This window comes from Oppia nitens, unplaced genomic scaffold (assembly GCF_028296485.1).
Source record: "Oppia nitens isolate AA-2021 unplaced genomic scaffold, nextdenovo-longstitch-racon4-pilon3 scaffold11_pilon_pilon_pilon, whole genome shotgun sequence".
Taxonomy (NCBI): domain Eukaryota; kingdom Metazoa; phylum Arthropoda; class Arachnida; order Sarcoptiformes; family Oppiidae; genus Oppia; species Oppia nitens.
In genome coordinates, this window is record NW_026533190.1 from 2,620,172 (window position 1) to 2,639,290 (window position 19,119).

Sequence of the window (19,119 nt, forward strand, 5' to 3'; positions counted from 1 at the left end):
CTATCTATTGAAATGTATTATAATTATAATTATTATTACTATTACTAAATAACATAAAACTGTAACTATTTTGACAAAATAATTAAATTATCAATAAATATATATGTATTAGTAATGACTGATACACATTTAAGTAATAAAAAAATTTTTTTTTGTATACAATGTATATTAAAAAACCTAAAATTTAAATATTTTCAATTGTTTTCATCTATTGATATATGATATTCAGCTGACTATTATGTTTTCTATAAATATCACTAAACATTTTTAGTAATTAGTAATAAATATATTATACTGTAATAGAATTAAATATTATTTGTAAAAAAAATAAATAAAAAATTATTGAAAAATAAATATATATTTTATTAAATATTTAAATAATTTACAATCTAATATTATTGTACTGTTTATACAACTATATAGTTTATATTTAATAATTATAATAAATAAATAATAATATCTACAGTATAATTAAGCTTTATATAAATAATATAAATATTTTAATTTTTATATATTTAAAAAATAATTATAGAAATTTTTTGGATTTACTTGAATTATTGCCACCATTTACCGGTACCAACAGTAGACAAACATATATTATCAATGGAGCCACTAATAGGAAAGTCATAATGATGATGAGCACTGGGAGGTAATACAAAAAAAAATTTAAACACAAATTTAACATAAATTAGATCCTATTATACGGTATATACTGTATATGAACTGACCATTAATAGACTGACTCGTATCGGACAAATCGGCAGATTTTGAAGCAGACTGTTGTGTTGGACTGGTATTACTATTTCCACTTTCGGTCACATATATAGTATTGTTTTTATCCACATTTTTATCATCGTTACTAAACTTCGGTATATCGATTGGCCTCTCGTTGAACACTATTCTACTTTCGCGATCGGCATCGGCAACAAACTCGGACCACGAATAGATGTTCCGATAGTCTTTGATACCGCAGCCAAACAGTTGCTGAACATAACGTTTGCGTAATATACCGTATTCTGTCCAAAACATGTAGTTTTTCTTAATGTAGATCTTATCGCCGTTTTCATCGACAAACACCGAGTCCAGTGCTGGCGGTAAACCTAATTTGTCAAACGATACCTGTCCGGCCAGTTTAAAACGCATAGCCCTGTCCTCACGATTATATACAAAATACTTGTCACCCTATAATAACAGATAACTTAATCTAAAGTACACAAAAAAATCTTAGTTTATTACCGAAAATATATGACAAACTTGTGTGTCATTAGTACAGACAATGGTGTCGAAAATCTGGTCAAACCCTTGAAAAATGTCGGATATTTTATCATTTGAACCGCTACTGGAGTTGTTATCAAATTTTCTAATGGAGTTATCTTTAATTATATATACAGTGCCCGACTTGCTGTCCCTGAATGCCGAACTCATATCACGAAAATCGGGTTTTAGTAGAAAGACATCATTATAGTTGGGTGTGTGACCACCTGCCGACCGCCATTTCCAGTAGTAATTACCGCTAAATATATAATGATTTTCAGTGTCACCGATCGGCACATAACCATCGATGACTGTGGTTAAGCATAGACTCTGTGGACAACCTATCCATAACTGGTTTGACTAATTAATAAAGATAGTTAGTCTAACTGATTGTTTTATGTATTTTTTTGACGCATACCTTATAACTGGAAGTCCTTTTAATGTCACTGATGACAAACTCGGGTTCAGTTACGACAGTAATATCAAACAATGCAAACATATTTTTATCGAAACACAGAAATGTGGTAAATATTCGGCTACTCGGGCGGCGACCTCTGCGGACACCCTTAACACTGGCCGCCACTACTGTTGTGTTCAATAGAAATTGTGTCAATCGTTTGCCGTTTTCATCATAAAGGCTAACAAATGGCTGTCTGTTATCAGATTTACTGAAAATCATAGCATACTTTTGATTATTAATCATAATGTAGTGGACAGTCTGTAATGAAAAATTAAAACAAAAATCAAGTCCAGAGTTACTCCTCTATGTTGATGATGGCTATGATTTCTGACTAACCATATATCTGATTTCATCGGCTGACATGTCCTTAATAAACGGATACTGTTGGACAATCTGATTGTAATCATCTAATTTCTGCTTAAAATCAAACATTTTACCCAAACTATTGGACCCAATGGATCCAAATCTGGGTCTAACAAAAAAATTGATATCTCTTTTAGCGACCTTTTTGGCAGTTTTATTACCCAACAATTCAAAGTATTTTACCGGTGACCGCATACTGTTACGTGTGTACCGATAAAATACCGGTCCCTTAGATGGCCGAGCTCTGTCCTGTGTTACTATTTCAACAATACCGTCGACCATCGATGAACTTTTTATATACTCTTCGGTCGACTGATTACCGAAGACACTGATCTGCAAATAGTCTTTCATTGATGCAGCGGAACTCATATCCTGGGCCAACCTATTATCCGAGTCGTCCATATAGACGTCAAACATATAGAAATCGGTAAACGAGTAGATCAATGAATCCGGAAGCATAAGAAGTGAATCCAATTCTGGCTGACGTTTGCAGAAACTAATGGTTCAATTAAAACAAATGAAAGTAATTTAATGATAATTAATGACCAGTCAGATCATCAATGGATGAAATTTGGTGATTCACTGCAGTTGTGTGTGAGAGAGGAGAGGACATACCGTTCATATTCTTCATCAAAATCACAGCGAATTGATGACCAAAATGTTAAGACAAATATGAGAAACAGGTTTGTAATTAAATACATTGTGTTTTGTTGTTGTGATATAGTTATCGATAAGAGAATAAAATCAAATTTGAATTAAAAAAATTTCTGTAAAAAAATCAATGCTAACAATTCAATACAGTTGTTGACTGCACGCGCCAAACACATGAAATTACGTGTTTTTCAACAAAAAAAATTATTATAAAACGATTATGTTTTAGAATGATATAATGTATTTTTCAAAACAATAATCAATGTTTTAATAGATAACTAAATTAAGTAAAGTGTTTAAACGAGATTATTAATTATTGTAATAATTTTAATAAATTGATTTTCTGAGATTCAAATTCAATTTGACTTTTATTTTATTAATAGTTTGTATTCAAAGTTTTGTATATTGTTTTTTGGGATCTTTTAGAGAAACAACTGGAAGAATACATATACACATATTATATAATGTCCAGTGATTTAAAAGTGTTGTCTCTATTTGTTGTGTTAGTCATAACAATAATCAGTAATAATAATAATGTCGTGGTTTGTGTCATCAGTCGCTATCTGTGCCGCAACTCTACTATAGACGCCATCACTTATGTCAATGAAATGCAAATGTATTGGCTGTCGAGTGGATCGCACTTCTGGTGGATCAAAGAGGAAGACCTGCCGAACGGTTTGACCGATGAGAATGCACGCACTTTTGATCCGCCGCTAACCGGTGCCGATGCGGCCGTCTATGTCGACTCACAGAAGGGTTGTAACGGCGCACCGCATAAGTCAGGGCCGGGCATTGAGTCGCAACAGCGACAGGTATGGGTCATACAGTTGATCGGTTCGGTACATCAGCTACAGGCGTGGGACGCACTGACCAAACAGTGGGTGAAAAATAAACAAATTTCGTACAGTACTGACAATTGTATTGGTCGGGCAAATGTCGACTGGTCAACGGATACTCGTGGCCAGCGGCCAATGGATGCCATGTTTGCTGTTAACTATCTGTTTCTATACTTTGTAATGGACACAAAGGTGGCGGCAGTCGATTGTAGTTATGTTTGCAAAGATCCCAACGGTTTTTCCGATAGTGACTACAGAGCAGAATCGGTAACCGATTGGTTGTCGTCGAAGGAAAAGATTTACTCGATATTTGTGAAGAATGACAACGAGATGTTCGTCTTCTTCAAGACTCACTACCAGATCTACAAAGTGTCGGTCAACGACCAAAACAGACAGAAGCTGCCGGTGACGGCCGACGGTAAACAATTGGACATATTTAAGGACTTTCTGAAGATAACCAAACAGCCTGAATGTCAACCGCGAGACAGCATCGGTAAAACAACATTGCCGTCCAATAATGCTGCAGACCAGAAACCGTCGGATACAGTGACCAGCGGACATGATTCGGGTAGTTCAGAAAGTGCTGACGCCTCCGCGGCCAGTGATGGACAAACAGATGACGGCGGCAACAGTAGTAGTATAGCCATGATTATCGTCATCGTAGGTGTAGTTGTCGTAGCGGTCATAGCCATAGCTTTTCTGGCATTTCTAATGTTGCGCCGTAAGTCGTCGTCCAACAAATCGGATCCAAATACGACCAAAAAACCGTCGGTCAAAGAGCCGGCAAAAACACAGAAATCTATTGTCAGCAAAAAGACCGCTAAATAGCTATTGAAATATAAAAAAAATGAACAATAATTGTCACTATTATTAACTGATATTTATTTATTTTTTTTAGTTTTTTTGTGATATTTTAAATCTAAATTCTGTATTTTTTTTAGAAAAAAAATTTATAACAAAATATTTTTTTTATTGATTCAAATGATAAATGATTTCATATTTATTATATAAATATTATTATTTATTTAAAAAAAAAAATCTATTGTATATTATTTGTTTTAAGTAATAATATTTTTTTGCAATTAAATTAATGATTAAAATTATATAAATATACAATATTTAAATTATAAATAATTTTTAAAAATATATTATTGAAATTATTGTTTTAGTGGTTAATTTTTTTTATCACTATTAAGTTTAAAGTATAATCGCGAAAAAATTGACCGAAAGTCTAATAAATTGAATAATTTGTTTGTCTTTTCGGTGGTGACTGAATTGCCCACTGCCCACCTCCCAGTGGGCAATTCAGTCAATTATTGCCCACTGCCTATTGCCCACTTCCCACTGACAACTTTTACATAAATTTAATAAAATATAAAATATTTATTTAACAGAATATAAAATACTAGTTTTATTTAATAATTATTTAATAATTATAACAAATTGTTTTTTACTAAATATTTATAAAATATAACCAATAAATATAATTTTAATTAAATTAATATAAATTTATTTATAACAAAATAATTAATTTTATTAATTATTTTTGAATTATAATTAAATGTATTTAAAATATAAATTAATATTTAGATTGCTTTAGATATTTTTACTTTTATTTAGATTTTACAATTTTAAAATAGTATTTTTAATCTAAAAAATTACTAAACAATTTTTATAAAAAATTCATTAATTTTTATTTAATTACTTAATTAAATTTATATTTTATAAATATTTAGTAAAAAATAATATTTTTAATAATTTGATTAATGTAAAGTTTAGTATTAAACATAAATATAAATTCTAATTAAGTTTTAATATAAATAAATAGCTTATCCTAACAAAATAATTAAATAAAAACTTGTTAAATAGAATTTATGTAGAATTTATAGGGAATTTAGTGGGAATTTAGTGGGAATTTAGTGGGAATTTAGTGGGAATTTAGTGGGAATTTAGTGGGAATTTAGTGGGAATTTAGTGGGAATTTAGTGGGAATTTAGTGGGAATTTAGTGGGAATTTAGTGGGAATTTAGTGGGAATTTAGTGGGAATTTAGTGGGAATTTAGTGGGAATTTAGTGGGAATTTAGTGGAAATTTAGTGGGAATTTAGTGGGAATTTCTTGGAAATATAGTGATAATTTAGTGAAAATTTAATAGGAATTTAGTGGGAATTTAGTGGGATTTTAGTGGGAATTTAGTAGGAATTTATTGGGAATTTACTCAAATTTGGCAAAAATTGTCGTTTAAAAATGCAAAAAAATCGTACACCCCCTATACCCCCAAGCTTTTTCGAGATTTGCCATTTTACCTCCCCCCTATACCCCCACAGATTAAAAAAAATTTTTCGCAACCCTGATATATATATAATTTTAATCAAATATTTGATATTTAATAATTAAATTAAAATTAGTATTAAGTTTAACACAACAGATATCAAAATTTTAATTCTGATTTTTATATCTCACTTTTGATGCTTTATTCAAAGGTATACTATAAATCTCTCTCTCTCTCTCTCTCTCTCTCTCTCTCTCTCTCTCTCTCTCTCTCTCTCTCTCTCATAAACACACAAATAGATTTCATTAAACAAATTTTCAAAAATTAGTTTTGAAAATAAATAAAAATATTTTATTTTATTACTATATAAATACTTATTTTTGAGTTTTAATCTTATATTTTACATATTAAGCTAATATTAATATAAATCTATATTTAATGTACAAATATTATGCAATAATTGTATTGACATTATTGATGAATGTTTTGGATATATTTGTTGACAAAATTGTGTTTACATTTCAAATATTTTGGATTTTAAGTCAAAATTTTTTGATGAAATAATGTTTGAAATGATTTAATGACAAGACATGAATCAAAGTAATGATAATATAAAACATAATACAAGACTTAGAAGACATGGAAGTCGTAAAACACAAGACACGAGTGTCACGATTGATGTGAACGACGTGTTTGAAGAAGTGGTTAAACAAAATGAAAGACTTGTCAAAGAAATTGAATTTTATGAAGAAGTGGTCAACGATTTAGTGACAAATATGAAGACATGTATTGTTTGTCAACAAAATAATGTCATAAAAGACAGAATCAGTGAATTGGAGACACATTTGAATAGTAAGACAATCGATAACTCAACTGATTTTAAGAGTGAATACAATAAATTAAAACCAAGAAATGTTAGGACAAATGGTTTAGAAAAATCAAAGAAAAAATGTGTCAAAGATTTTACAGATTCTGATAGTTATATATCATGTGAAACCAGTGATGACAACGATTCAGATAACAGTCGGACAACTAATATAAAAACAAAGACATTGAAGAAAGAGAAAAATACACCCAAAAGACGTGATGAAGACTTAAGAGATGTCGATAACAAACAACATTCAGATAAAACCAATGTCTCGACAATATCTGAACAATTAAGTGATGAAAGAGAGAGCGATATAAAAATGAAAACAAATGTAAAGACAAAATCAATGACAACAACAAAGAAAAAGTTGAAAATAGAGTTTAAAACTAACAATAAAATCATTTTTAAAGATATCGATGAAGTGGACAATGATGTGGACAGAAGTGAATCAATTCATATACAACTAAATAGTAGACCAACTGTTAAAAAACCTAAGATTAAGCCATACAGTGATGAATATGAAGTGCAAAGAAAGACATTGAAAGGTGATTTAAAAATAATTATTTATTTGTGATTATATTGACTGCAATAGTTTTACTCATTATTAATATTGGTTTTTTAATTATATTATTGTCACAAAAAAACAGTTAAATCACTTACCAGTGATGGCCGATATCAATGTCAATTCTGTGATTACGTAAGCAATAAAGTTTTTGGTGATCTTGAGGCACACTTCAATGGACATCATCTGATGATTAAACCATTTAAATGCAATCTATGTTCAAAACTATTTAAATCATTGAAACAACTATTGCTTCATCTAAAAGTTAAACACTATGGTATTGGTGAAGGATTGGATCAATTAACTGATCAACAATCAGCTAAAAGTATTACTAGTTATTTAATTTATCGATTTATATAAATATACAGCTTAATTAATTTATTTTTTAATAATTTTATTTTATTTATAGTTACAAAACAATTAGAGAAATTCAAATGCAAATTATGTAACAAATGTCTATATTGTGCACGTGGTCTGGAAAATCATGTTTTGCGCGTACATCACAACCAAATGCCGCCCAAATTGCTGGCCTGCGACAGGTGTAACAAATCGTATAGTAATGATATGGTATTGGCCAGACATAGGAGCCTACAGCACGGTATTGGCAAAAGTTGGCCACTATTTTATTGCGATTGGAAGGACTGTCAATATAAAACTCATAATAAGACTGCCTTAGAATGTATTTATTTTTTTCAATTATTTTTACTAATTACCGGACAGTTTTGTAATTGTTTTTCTAAAAAAAAAATAATTAATTACTCGTTTAGCACATAAAAAGATACATTTAGGTATCCGTGACTATGTGTGCGATTGGCCCGGATGTGACTATCGGGCGGTTGCCAAACAAAATTTAGAAGCCCATCAATTGGTACACAGCGCTCAGTTGTTCTACCAGTGCCAGTGGTCCGGTTGTCAGTATGGCGCCAAACGAGGTAATTAAAATTAACAATATTTAAATTTCTTTAATTACTTATTTATTACTTATTGTTATAATTTATTTATTTTTTTTTTAAAAATCATTAGATTATGATTTGAAAAGACACGTAAAGAGAGTTCACGAGGACATACCCCGCGCACTGGTGTGTCATTGGCCCGGATGTGATAAAACGTTTAGATTTAACAGAGATGTGAAAAGGTATATAAATTTATTTTGTTTTATTGTTTAAAAAAACTATTGAATATTAAATTCGTAACTTATTTATCAATTTTTAAAAATATATATTTTTACATTATTTTAGACATATGTTAAACCATAAAGAACCGCATATACCCTGTCCTTACTGTAGCAAAATGTTTAAGACTAATAAGTATTTACAACAACACCTGAGATCACACCGAAGGCGACTAACATAAGTCAGATGTCCGGTTCGGTCACGGGATGTGAGAGACAATGATAGGGCATATAAATAATGTTAGAAATTATTTGATAGTACATCACAATTGGTTGGTAAACAAATAAATTACCGGTAGTTTTCATTTTTAAAATGATTGCTAGAAATTGATTTTGAATCGATTTTTTATTATGATTTATTAATTTAATATATTTTTATTATAAAGATAATATTTTATAAATCTGTTTATAGAAATTATGAATAAAAATTATAAATGTTGTTGTTGTTGAAAAAATAATGTTTAAATTTAATGAAATATTTTAGTCTAATTTATTATAATTAATACTACTAAATAAAGTAGTATAATTTAAGAAATAAATAGATTTATGGATTTAAGGTATTTGTATTATTTAATTATTAATTACGGTAATTAAAATTAAATTAACGGTTAATTAAAATTTTTATTTATTAATTAAGTAATCCCCGGTACATTAAATCTAATGTAATGTACATATTATATATATAATATTTTTATTTTAAATTTTACAATAATTTTTATTTACCGTAAAATTGGTCATACAAAATTAATCAAATTTATTGTTAATTAGGTAATTATAATTTTCTAAATACTCTATAATAAATATTTTTTAGGGTTTAATTTATAATTTAATTTATAAAATATTTTTAATATGTATAAAATTGTAGTATAAAAACATAGAAATTTAATATACATTATATATTTTTAGATACCACATCATAATGCTTTATAAAAATTCATAAAAATTTATTTATTTTTATAGTATTAATACTATTAGTAACAATATTGTCATTTATTATATTTGTCTAAACAATGCAAATTAAACTCCATTTTAAACAACATTTCTATCTATATTATAGTATTACTATACTTGAATGTCATCTTTTAATACATAATCTCTATTATTCTGTATAATATTTAGATGAGTCATAAATAAGCTATACTAGTATAATAAATACTATATATACTGTATATAATTTATATGCTAAATATTATTCATATTTTTTTAGTATAAAATTTATGCATTATAATTTTTTATTATCATACAGTTATTAATAAAACTAGGAATAAAGATAAAAATTAGATATCTTTAAATAGATAGTACATTAATATATTAACAATTTTAATACAGTTTATCCGTAAATTAGAAGTAAATTTTGTCGATTTATTTTTTTTGTTATACAATTAATATAAAATTTAAAATAAAATGATGATCAAGTAGTTTTTTTTAAAATAATTAATTTTTCTATTTATTCAGCTACTTTTGTTAATAACTGTATATTACAATAATATTATACAGTATATATATATATATATATATATATAGAAAATATTTTAGTGAGCATGGCTATATCTCATTATTAAAATATATGTAATTATCGATCTATTAGTGTACAAACACACACACACTTACCATTAAAACAGATTATTTATTAAACTATATATTTATATATTTTTACATAATTATGATAAACAAAAAATGCAAATTATATTTTTATCATTTAATATTTATAATGATTATAAAATTGTATGGCTTAAGCAAATATAATTTATATAAATTATTAATCATATACAGTATATATATATATACAGTATATATATAACATAAATTATACTGTATAAGAGTACAGTATATATATTGTAATTTATGAAATATTTTTTGATGAAGCATTAAGTTCATTTATTTTATTTTATAATTTAATTAATTTCTATGAAACTCTTTTTCATTTATTTAAATTAAAAAAAAAACAAAAACAAAATCAATAAATGCATTACAAATGCTATGAATTATTGTCTAGCATTGAGTGTATATGGCTTTACATAATAATTTTACTGTAATTTATATATATAATATATATGTACAGTATTGTATATATTTTTACGTATGCTTTTATGTAAAAATTTAATTAAATTTTACCAATAATATATATAAATATATTTTTATTCAACTACGCTATTGTATTTTTTTTGTTGATAAATGTGTTTATCATAAAAATACTAAACTACAATAATACTAAACAGTATATACATGTATATATATACTAAATATAGATTTTATTTAATAGCTAAAATGATACATGATACTGAATATATATTATTAAATTACTGTAGAATTTTTATGATTTTAAAAATCATTAATGTATAAAAATAAACTGTACTGTATATTGGCAGCACATATAAGCACACATAAAAAATAACTGTATCATATTTTTAAAAATCTATAAACTATACATATATATATAATAATACTGTATATATATAATAAAGTAAATATGATAAGCAATAAAAAAAACTAGCATACAGCATTAAATTTTAGATATTATTTATTTTAAAATAAATAAATAAATTTTTTATCTATATGAGTTCAATTTTTTTCTAAATAATCATTTATTGTTATCTTTTAAAAAAATTGAACAAAAATTATTTTTATATAATTTTTCTTTAATAATAATAATAATAATAATAAAAGTTATTATAATATTATAAAAATTATCTGATAATATATATATATATATATAATATACAGTATAATTTTTTAATMAAAAAAAAAAATAAAATAAAACCGTATGTCTTGATTGACGACAATCAACTTTTTAAATAAATATATATATCATTTAATTTAATTAAATAGTTAAAAATATACTATTATCATTTTTTTTGTGGATATTTTTGTACAGTAGTTTTACGTAATTCAATTTTTATTTATTGCAAATTAAATTGTTTACGTAAAATTTATTTTTAAACAACCAATCGATTTGAATATTTTATATAATTTATAATTAACTTATGAAAAATTTATTGTAATCTAAACCATTAAAAAAAATACAGCAGTCTTATTATTTGAATAGTAACTTAATTTAACTAATTGCTTAATAAATCTAAAAATAAATTTTTATTTTATTAATCAATATCTAGTAATTATAATTTATTTAAAAATAAAATAAATTTATTATTGCTAAAATTATAATTAATATAGCAATAAAATACTATTTATCAAATTATTAATATTTCTTAACCACAAATAAATTATAGATAAACAAATTGATAGACAAATTTTAGTTTAAAGCATTTACAAAAAAAAGATTTTTTTATTATTATTCAATTAATAATATCGCATATTATCTTAATATCACAAATGGTATTAATTTGCAAGAAATATTCAAATAATTTATAATTAGTAATATTAATAATAATAATTACAATTAAGTTGCTTTTTGTTGTTGCTGTTAAACAGTTAAAAAATCAATTATACAATTTAAAAAATATTTAATATCGAAGACAAACATTTGTTTTGCTATAATAATTATATATTGTAATAATGATAATAATAATAATAATTAAAATTACTATAAAAATCTATAATAATCCATATCTTCTTTTAATAATATTTATTATACAATATATCAATGGCTGAGACATTTATTTTTATAACTTGTTGTTGTTTTTTGCAAATTTATATTGTTTTGCAAAAAAATATAATCAATAATAACAGTTAATTACCGTAATATGTATTACAATACTAAATTTAATTATATAACTAAATAATAATAATAATATTTAACAAAATTATAATAATTTATATATTTATGGCAATAGATGATGTATTTTAAACATTTTTAAAGGGAATGAACAAAGATATAATTAATTATATAACTAATGTAATAATAATAATATAAAAATGAGAACAATTTATTACATATATATTGTTTGTTTAATTGCATTTTTTTATTATTAAATGACACATAAAATTTAAAAACAAAAATATTGACTATTAATAAATGAAAGAGAAAAAAGTGTCTTTAATAATTAGGATAATATAATAATAATCAAATAATTGAGAAAAAAATAACTAAAAAAAACATAAGTTAAATGCCGTTACAATCTATACACATAAATACTGTATTTATGTGTACAGTAATTATTTAATTGTTAGCTATCATTGTTTTAATTGTAACTCTAAAAATTGTCAAATAGATGAGATTTTATTTAAATTATAAAAATAGACAAAACAAAAAATAAAACAATTTGTTTGTTATTGTTATATTTGTTTTGTCCAAATTATGTAGATCTTTATTTAAGAGAGAGAGAGAGATTGGGGGCGGAGGGGGTTATGTAGCTATTCTTTATTTGGCATCACTCAGGTATCATCTATTAAGATCTGCTAATTAAGTGAGAGCTGAGAGTGAGATACATATGTTTTTCATTATATAAATAGATTGTTGTCTTTTAAAAAAAAGCAAAATGTTATGAACAAAAAAAACTGACTTATAATATACAAATAACTTATAAATAATAATTAGTAAAGAATGAACAATTGGTACATTAGTATAAATAGCAGTCTATCAAACATTTGGAAGATATAGATCTCGAGGAAGGCATATATATATATAAGAAATATATTATACCAGTAATAAATGAGAATAAATTTATAAATATGACTGTTTTGATGGCTAAACGCTAAAAAAATAGCCCAAAAATATTACAAATTGCAACTGAAGTCCGATTTGTTTGGGCTAAATGAATAAATTGGTGGGCAATTTATGTGGTGGGGGCGAAGTATGAATGAAACGGTTATGTCCTTATTGATGTGTATGTGTGTGTGGATAGGGAAACGGTGTTTGAACAGTACGATTCATAGTCGTGTGTTACGAATCAGTACTACGATAGGCGCACACATGTTGGTGGACGTGCTTTTCAATACAGTCCAATCGGGTGATAATGTAATTGCAATCCGAATATTTGCAGATATACTTGAATTTATTGTTATCCACAATCATCTGATAGTATTGTTTGAGTGCATTGAGACCACAGATGCCGATGTCTTCCATACCGTCGATACCGAAGCCGCACTTGTGGTTTGTCTTATGTTCGTCGAGTGCGGCCTTCGTTTTGAACGCCTTATCGCAGTTCACAAGCGAACAATTGTACGGATAGTGATTCTTCAGATGTTTCCTAACGTGAAACTGCATATCCTTTTGGATGGTTGTACTGTAATCGCATCCGCCGTTCTCGCAGAAGTGTACATTCTTGTTGTCAATTACTTCCGTACGGAAAAACTTTTTCCAATAGTCTTTCGGCTCGTGAACGGCACTCGGAGTTCTGACCAGACCATCGATTAGAAGAGAAAGAGAGTGACAAATAAATAAATAATAAAAAAAGACAGACATTAGTGGATCGGTTATCGCTGACAATCAGATTAGTGGACATACCTTCCCATAGTTGTCTCGGAGATTGACAATGATAACCACCAATTGAAGACCAACTATTTTGTTAGTAGTTCACTACCCAATCAATCTGTCGGTATCAAAATCTGTGGTCAAACAAACAAACGGTACGATTGATTAGCCGATGAATGAATTAAAGCAAACAAACAAAACAAAAATAACAATAAGACACACAAAAAAATAAAAACAACAAAACGTGTCATTTATTAGGACACTACTAAACACACACATATATATGGCTTAACTCATCAACTATTGAAACAATCACTTCCGCCCCTATAATGATAATAATAATACAGTATTATTATTATTATATCACATATTATTTAATGTCTCAAAAATATTACTGTACAGTATATCACAGTATTATACCTATAAAATGACTATTAATTTACAGGTTTTTATTTAAAAAAAAATTATTTATGTATTGTGTTTACTGCAGTGTATTGCCTATTAGATTAGATCCCCCACACTATAGGTAATAAGTTATTACTAATAACACATTAGTGTCAAAAAAAATTAAAATAGTCATCTCATATATTTAAATATAATATTAATAAATAAATATCATAAAACAATTATCACTGTCTCTAAGCTGATCCGTCAATATTTTATTTGATATACACAGAGAAAATAATAATAATAAAAACTAATTAAATATCGATATAACAATAAGGAGAGTAAAGCAAATATTATTAATAATACATAAGTAATTGACATTTAAAAATACATTGTATTTTATAACTATTAATATATTTAATAGAAAAATAATAAAAAATAGTATATAATTAGAAATTATTATTATTCAATATATCGTATAACATATACAACTGTATGAACATATCATTATAAAAATAAATACTAAAATAATCATTATTAAGTAACATTACTATTATTAATTTACAGTATATATCCTATAGTTATATAACTAATAATAATTGAAAGTCATCTAAATGTTAATTGATTCAAATTATTACAATCATATATTTAATAATATTAAATAATAATTATTATTAACACATTATTAAATGTCATATATTATATTATATATATAAAAATATAGCATTTTAATAAAATTTTTAAATTACTTACCCACACAAAAAAATTGTCAATATTTATTAATTAAATTATTACTAATGATAATTATGGTTTTATTAGCTCTCAAAATAAATATACTGTTTTTAATAAATATGATATATTATTATTTATCATAGGATATATATATATGATATACAATATATGGCACTTATTGAAATAATGATAATATTAAATATTAATAATTTTTAAAACAAATTTTTATATTGATTAGATTAATAAATAATACATAGTATGGTGTTTTTATACAGTCAATAATAATATTAATAATTAATTATCATATAACTTTAAAAATATCATTTACAGTATTTACTGTATATACCAAATATATTGACTGGGTGTGTGTATGTGTGGGGATATTATAATAAAATAGCCCTAAAAATATAACAGTGCTGTAAATTGTGGTTTAAATTGCATTTAACTTTTAACTGTGTGTTTTATTTTGAAAATAACAAACAAATAAACAATTGATTTAATTTAGTTTATATATATTTAAAAAAAAAGTTGTCGACAAAAAAATATTACACAAATATTTTTATGTAATGTTAAAAAAGCGCGAAACACTTGATTACTATATTATTATTGCTGTTATTATTATTATTTGATGTTTTGTTTATTATTATTGTAAAACTTATTATTATTATTATTAACTATTAAATTAAATAATAATAATTATTATTATTTGCTAAAAGACAATCACCAGTGATATCAACAACAATAATAATAGACAGACAATCAGTCAGTCAGTCAATCATATAAAACACAAACACACTATTGATATATAATTTGCATTATTATTATTATAAACGTGTGGTTATTATATACAGTATATGTATTAAACTAACCAAACAAAAGGCCACTCACTATATAACCAAACAGTTTTAGAGAGTAATTGCAATGAAATGTATGCAAAAATGTTTCACTGATTTAATAATAATAATAATATATATATTTATTATTACAAAAAAAATCACATATAATATATTGTATATTGTTTTACATATATAAATACTGCTCACTATATATATATTATGCATAGGTTTGTACGTAAATATACCGTATATGTAGTGCCGCTATATATATATATACAGCATATACTATATGTATACTTATACTGGTTTTAAATGTCTATTTATAACATAACAGCAATTATTACTATAAAACACTAGTAATACTGTCCGTACAGTACTGTACTGACAGTGCATTCATAGTATTCATAGCATTATTATTATTATTATTATTAGTATTAGTAATTGAGTTCAATATTAATGTTTACATAAGAGAGCGCTATATTTTTATGTGTGAGTTAGTGCACTCTCATATATACTGTACATGTGGTGCACACATACTTAACGCTACCCCTTATATAATAACACATACCTGAGCTAAAAACAGCTACAGTAGATTCAACCAACAAACAACAAAAATTTATATATTAAATAACTAATAATGATTATTTATTTTTTAATAAAAATAACTTGCTAGATAAATACAATTTTTAAAAAAATCATAAAATAGCATGCTAAAATTGGTTATTTTGTAATTTATCAATGTAAATTATTAGATTTTTTTTTATAAATATACTAACTTGTATTTGACTAATACTATAATAAATAAACTGTATATTTCATCAGTGTTAAATATTTATTTTTTTTCCAAAAAAAAGCTAACTGTGCGCACTATGTGTCGGCATCTACATGTATATACAGTTAACTTTAACAAACCTAACCTAACCTACAATATGTACTGTATAAAAATAACAGTATATAAAAAAAAGTTGTATTAAATTTTTCTCCAAAAAAAAAAGTTATTTTTGATTTTTTCCAACTCTAGTCTCTAAAATTTTATTTATAATACAGACTAATACTATTTGAATATTAATAATAATAGACGAAAAAAACTTATTAACTAATGATGTGATAAATCACAAAATTGTTTTGTTTGTATTTGTATTTTACAGTTATCCATACATAACACACACACACATATACAGCACACATACAACACTAGTTTAATGTTAGTATTTCATTAGGACATTGAAATGCTAAACCAATGGACAGTTTACGGGAAATATCGACATTTGTTGCACTGAAACCACTGGTCAACGATAAACGCCGACAATTTCGCTATCGATTGAAACTGTTGTCGCTGTTCGGATCAAACGGAAGTTCGGTAATCTTTATTACCGACGATGACCAAGTCTACGGCTATGGCAACAATCGGTTCGGTTGTCTGGGCGTTGATAGTGTCGATGAAGAGATACCTGAGCCACGGCCAAACAGTTCACTATCGGGCAAACACATGGCCACCATTTGTTCGGGATTTGCCCACTGTATAGGCATTACGGCCAGCGGTCTGTGCTATTCGTGGGGCGACAACAACTATGAACAGCTCGGTTGGGGTATCGATCACACAGTTATGCTAATGTCGGCGACGCCCCGAATTGTGCCGAAGTTGGCCGATAAGCAGGTGATTCGTTTGGCATGCGGTAATCGTCATACACTAGTGCTTACACAGGACGGCTATGTCTATGCCTGGGGTCACAATACTTACGGTCAGATTGGCAACTATGCCTATTTGCCAGCTTCGGAACCGGCAGTCATTGTGCAACCACGTTATTTGGACATTGTCGATGTGGTTTGCGGTAAGGGACATTCGTTGGCCCTTACCAGCGATGGTCACGTTTACGTATGGGGTCTCAACGAGTGGGGTCAACTCGGACGTGATCCGAGCAACGACGTCCACAATTGCCGCCAAAAGTGTTGCTCCAATCGGCCGAAACCATTGGCCAGCAAACTGTTGACCGGCGTTAGCATCAAGAAAGCTCAGTGCGGGCCAACACATACTCTGCTGTTATCTACTGATGGCGATCTCTATTCGTTCGGCAACAACGATACCGGTCAGGTCGGTAACGGTTTTTTTGAGCCACAGTACACACCGGTCAAGATCAACACTGACGGCGTTAAGTTCAAAGACATTGTCGCCTACTTTGATAACAACGTTACTATAGGTATATCGACAAACAATCGATACTATGTTTGGGGTTTTCGTAGATTTCCGCGGCCACAGTCGATACCCGAACATCATAATCACTATACAGTGTACGACGTGTACTCTAAATACTCGCGCGTCAATCGTACGTTCAAAGCAATACATTTCAGAAATGGTAAAGTCATGGACTTGGACTACAATGTTGTTGGTGGTGGTGACGCCACCGCTGCTGATAATAATAATAATAATAATGACAAATATGAAGATAATGACTCCAATTGTTTTGCAACAAACAAATTGATGGTAAAAAAGCAAGGAGTAGTCAGTAGTGTTGTTGGCAACGATGATGATACTTCTGGATCTGTTGGTGTCGTTGTTGACAATATCCATCCGAAGTACAGTTATGCGCATATCTTGTTGCAAAAGAGTGGTACTAATGTCGCCAGTTTAGATCAAATTGGCAATAATTTATTTGACAATATTGATGATGATAATGGAAATGATTTGTTAACGCCATCATTATCACCGGAACAACTGTCTTCCAGACCATCGTCTAGCGCTGATTCCAATGCTTCCACTGAGCCATCGAAACTATTGTTGCAACAATATCTTAGCCAAGCGTTCAACAATCCCACAACATATGACCTGACATTTATAATCAACGGTCGACCACTTTATTGTCATAAAACGATACTCAGAATACGGAACAAACACTTCTACAGAAATTGTTGCAAATATTTGCGTACAACTTATTGTGAGAAAACCAGAAAAGAGATTGTCATCAATAGCTACTCATACGATGTGTTTCACGATTTTCTTCGTTTTCTTTATGGCCTATCGTTGCCGACCATTACAGTGACAACTGTTCACGAACTGTATAAGTTGGCCGTTACTTACGAGGAACAGGATCTGCTTGACCTGTGCTTGGAGTTCATCGATGTCGACAATGTCTGCACAGTGTATAAGCGTTCAATTGAATGCCGTCTAAAGCCATTGGAGACGACATGCTTGGAGTTTATGTCAGCCAATTGGAAACAACTGTGCCGTTCGGCACAGTTTCTGGCACTGGACGACGCCATTGGGCGACAAATTTTGAGCCAGGTGCTCAAATAATACTATTGATTTAGCCAAGGTGCTTAATTATAATGGTCATGATAAGTTTGTTTTCTACTCTA

General features: G+C 27.5%; 5 protein-coding genes across 7 annotated transcripts; 3 read left to right on the plus strand and 2 right to left on the minus strand.

The window, feature by feature from the left end:
* Positions 1-526: 526 nt before the first annotated feature.
* LOC128951575 (uncharacterized) lies at positions 527-2,811 on the minus strand. Its single transcript, XM_054296824.1, has 6 exons — positions 2,693-2,811; positions 2,051-2,573; positions 1,673-1,972; positions 1,237-1,614; positions 729-1,182; positions 527-642 (listed from the first exon to the last, which is right to left on the minus strand). Exons 1-6 carry the CDS (start codon positions 2,776-2,778, stop codon positions 527-529), a joined length of 1,857 nt encoding a protein of 618 aa, XP_054152799.1. The 5' UTR covers positions 2,779-2,811.
* Positions 2,710-4,392, plus strand: LOC128951584 (uncharacterized). The gene is made up of 2 exons (XM_054296835.1): positions 2,710-2,760; positions 3,155-4,392. Exon 2 carries the CDS (start codon positions 3,193-3,195, stop codon positions 4,390-4,392), a length of 1,200 nt encoding a protein of 399 aa, XP_054152810.1. The 5' UTR covers positions 2,710-2,760; positions 3,155-3,192.
* Positions 4,393-6,303: 1,911 nt separating this feature from the next.
* On the plus strand, positions 6,304-8,729 carry LOC128952200 (zinc finger protein 28-like). Its single transcript, XM_054297551.1, has 6 exons — positions 6,304-7,248; positions 7,351-7,590; positions 7,675-7,944; positions 8,033-8,197; positions 8,289-8,400; positions 8,504-8,729. The coding sequence occupies exons 1-6, from the start codon at positions 6,426-6,428 to the stop codon at positions 8,616-8,618; spliced, it is 1,725 nt and encodes a 574-aa protein (XP_054153526.1). The 5' UTR covers positions 6,304-6,425; the 3' UTR covers positions 8,619-8,729.
* A 3,960-nt stretch (positions 8,730-12,689) lies between these two features.
* LOC128952219 (uncharacterized) lies at positions 12,690-15,371 on the minus strand. 3 transcript variants are annotated; one of them, XM_054297590.1, is made up of 3 exons: positions 15,276-15,371; positions 13,844-13,944; positions 12,690-13,733 (listed from the first exon to the last, which is right to left on the minus strand). In XM_054297590.1, the coding sequence occupies exons 2-3, from the start codon at positions 13,849-13,851 to the stop codon at positions 13,280-13,282; spliced, it is 462 nt and encodes a 153-aa protein (XP_054153565.1). In that variant the 5' UTR covers positions 13,852-13,944; positions 15,276-15,371; the 3' UTR covers positions 12,690-13,279. The 3 variants fall into 3 exon arrangements, with proteins under 3 accessions (XP_054153565.1, XP_054153549.1, XP_054153557.1); XM_054297574.1 differs by lacking the exon at positions 15,276-15,371 and adding an exon at positions 14,951-14,993; XM_054297582.1 differs by lacking the exon at positions 15,276-15,371 and adding an exon at positions 14,088-14,133.
* Positions 15,372-16,929: 1,558 nt separating this feature from the next.
* Positions 16,930-19,096, plus strand: LOC128966524 (RCC1 and BTB domain-containing protein 2-like). The gene has a single exon (XM_054313377.1). It carries the CDS (start codon positions 17,006-17,008, stop codon positions 19,055-19,057), a length of 2,052 nt encoding a protein of 683 aa, XP_054169352.1. The 5' UTR covers positions 16,930-17,005; the 3' UTR covers positions 19,058-19,096.
* Positions 19,097-19,119: the final 23 nt, after the last annotated feature.

Bases quoted from the DNA above. Each gene is read 5' to 3' on its own strand.
- LOC128951575 (XM_054296824.1), bottom strand. From the start codon at position 2,778: ATGTATTTAATTACAAACCTGTTTCTCATATTTGTCTTAACATTTTGG. The intron at 1,973-2,050 runs GTTAGTCAGAAA...TTTTCATTACAG, and splicing joins CCGATGAAATCAGATATATG to ACTGTCCACTACATTATGAT. The intron at 1,183-1,236 runs GTAATAAACTAA...CTGTTATTATAG, and splicing joins AAGTTTGTCATATATTTTCG to GGTGACAAGTATTTTGTATA.
- LOC128966524 (XM_054313377.1), top strand. From the start codon at position 17,006: ATGGACAGTTTACGGGAAATATCGACATTTGTTGCACTGAAACCACTG.
- LOC128952200 (XM_054297551.1), top strand. From the start codon at position 6,426: ATGAATCAAAGTAATGATAATATAAAACATAATACAAGACTTAGAAGA. The intron at 7,249-7,350 runs GTGATTTAAAAA...ACAAAAAAACAG, and splicing joins GCAAAGAAAGACATTGAAAG to TTAAATCACTTACCAGTGAT. The intron at 8,198-8,288 runs GTAATTAAAATT...AAAAATCATTAG, and splicing joins TCAGTATGGCGCCAAACGAG to ATTATGATTTGAAAAGACAC.
- LOC128951584 (XM_054296835.1), top strand. From the start codon at position 3,193: ATGTCCAGTGATTTAAAAGTGTTGTCTCTATTTGTTGTGTTAGTCATA.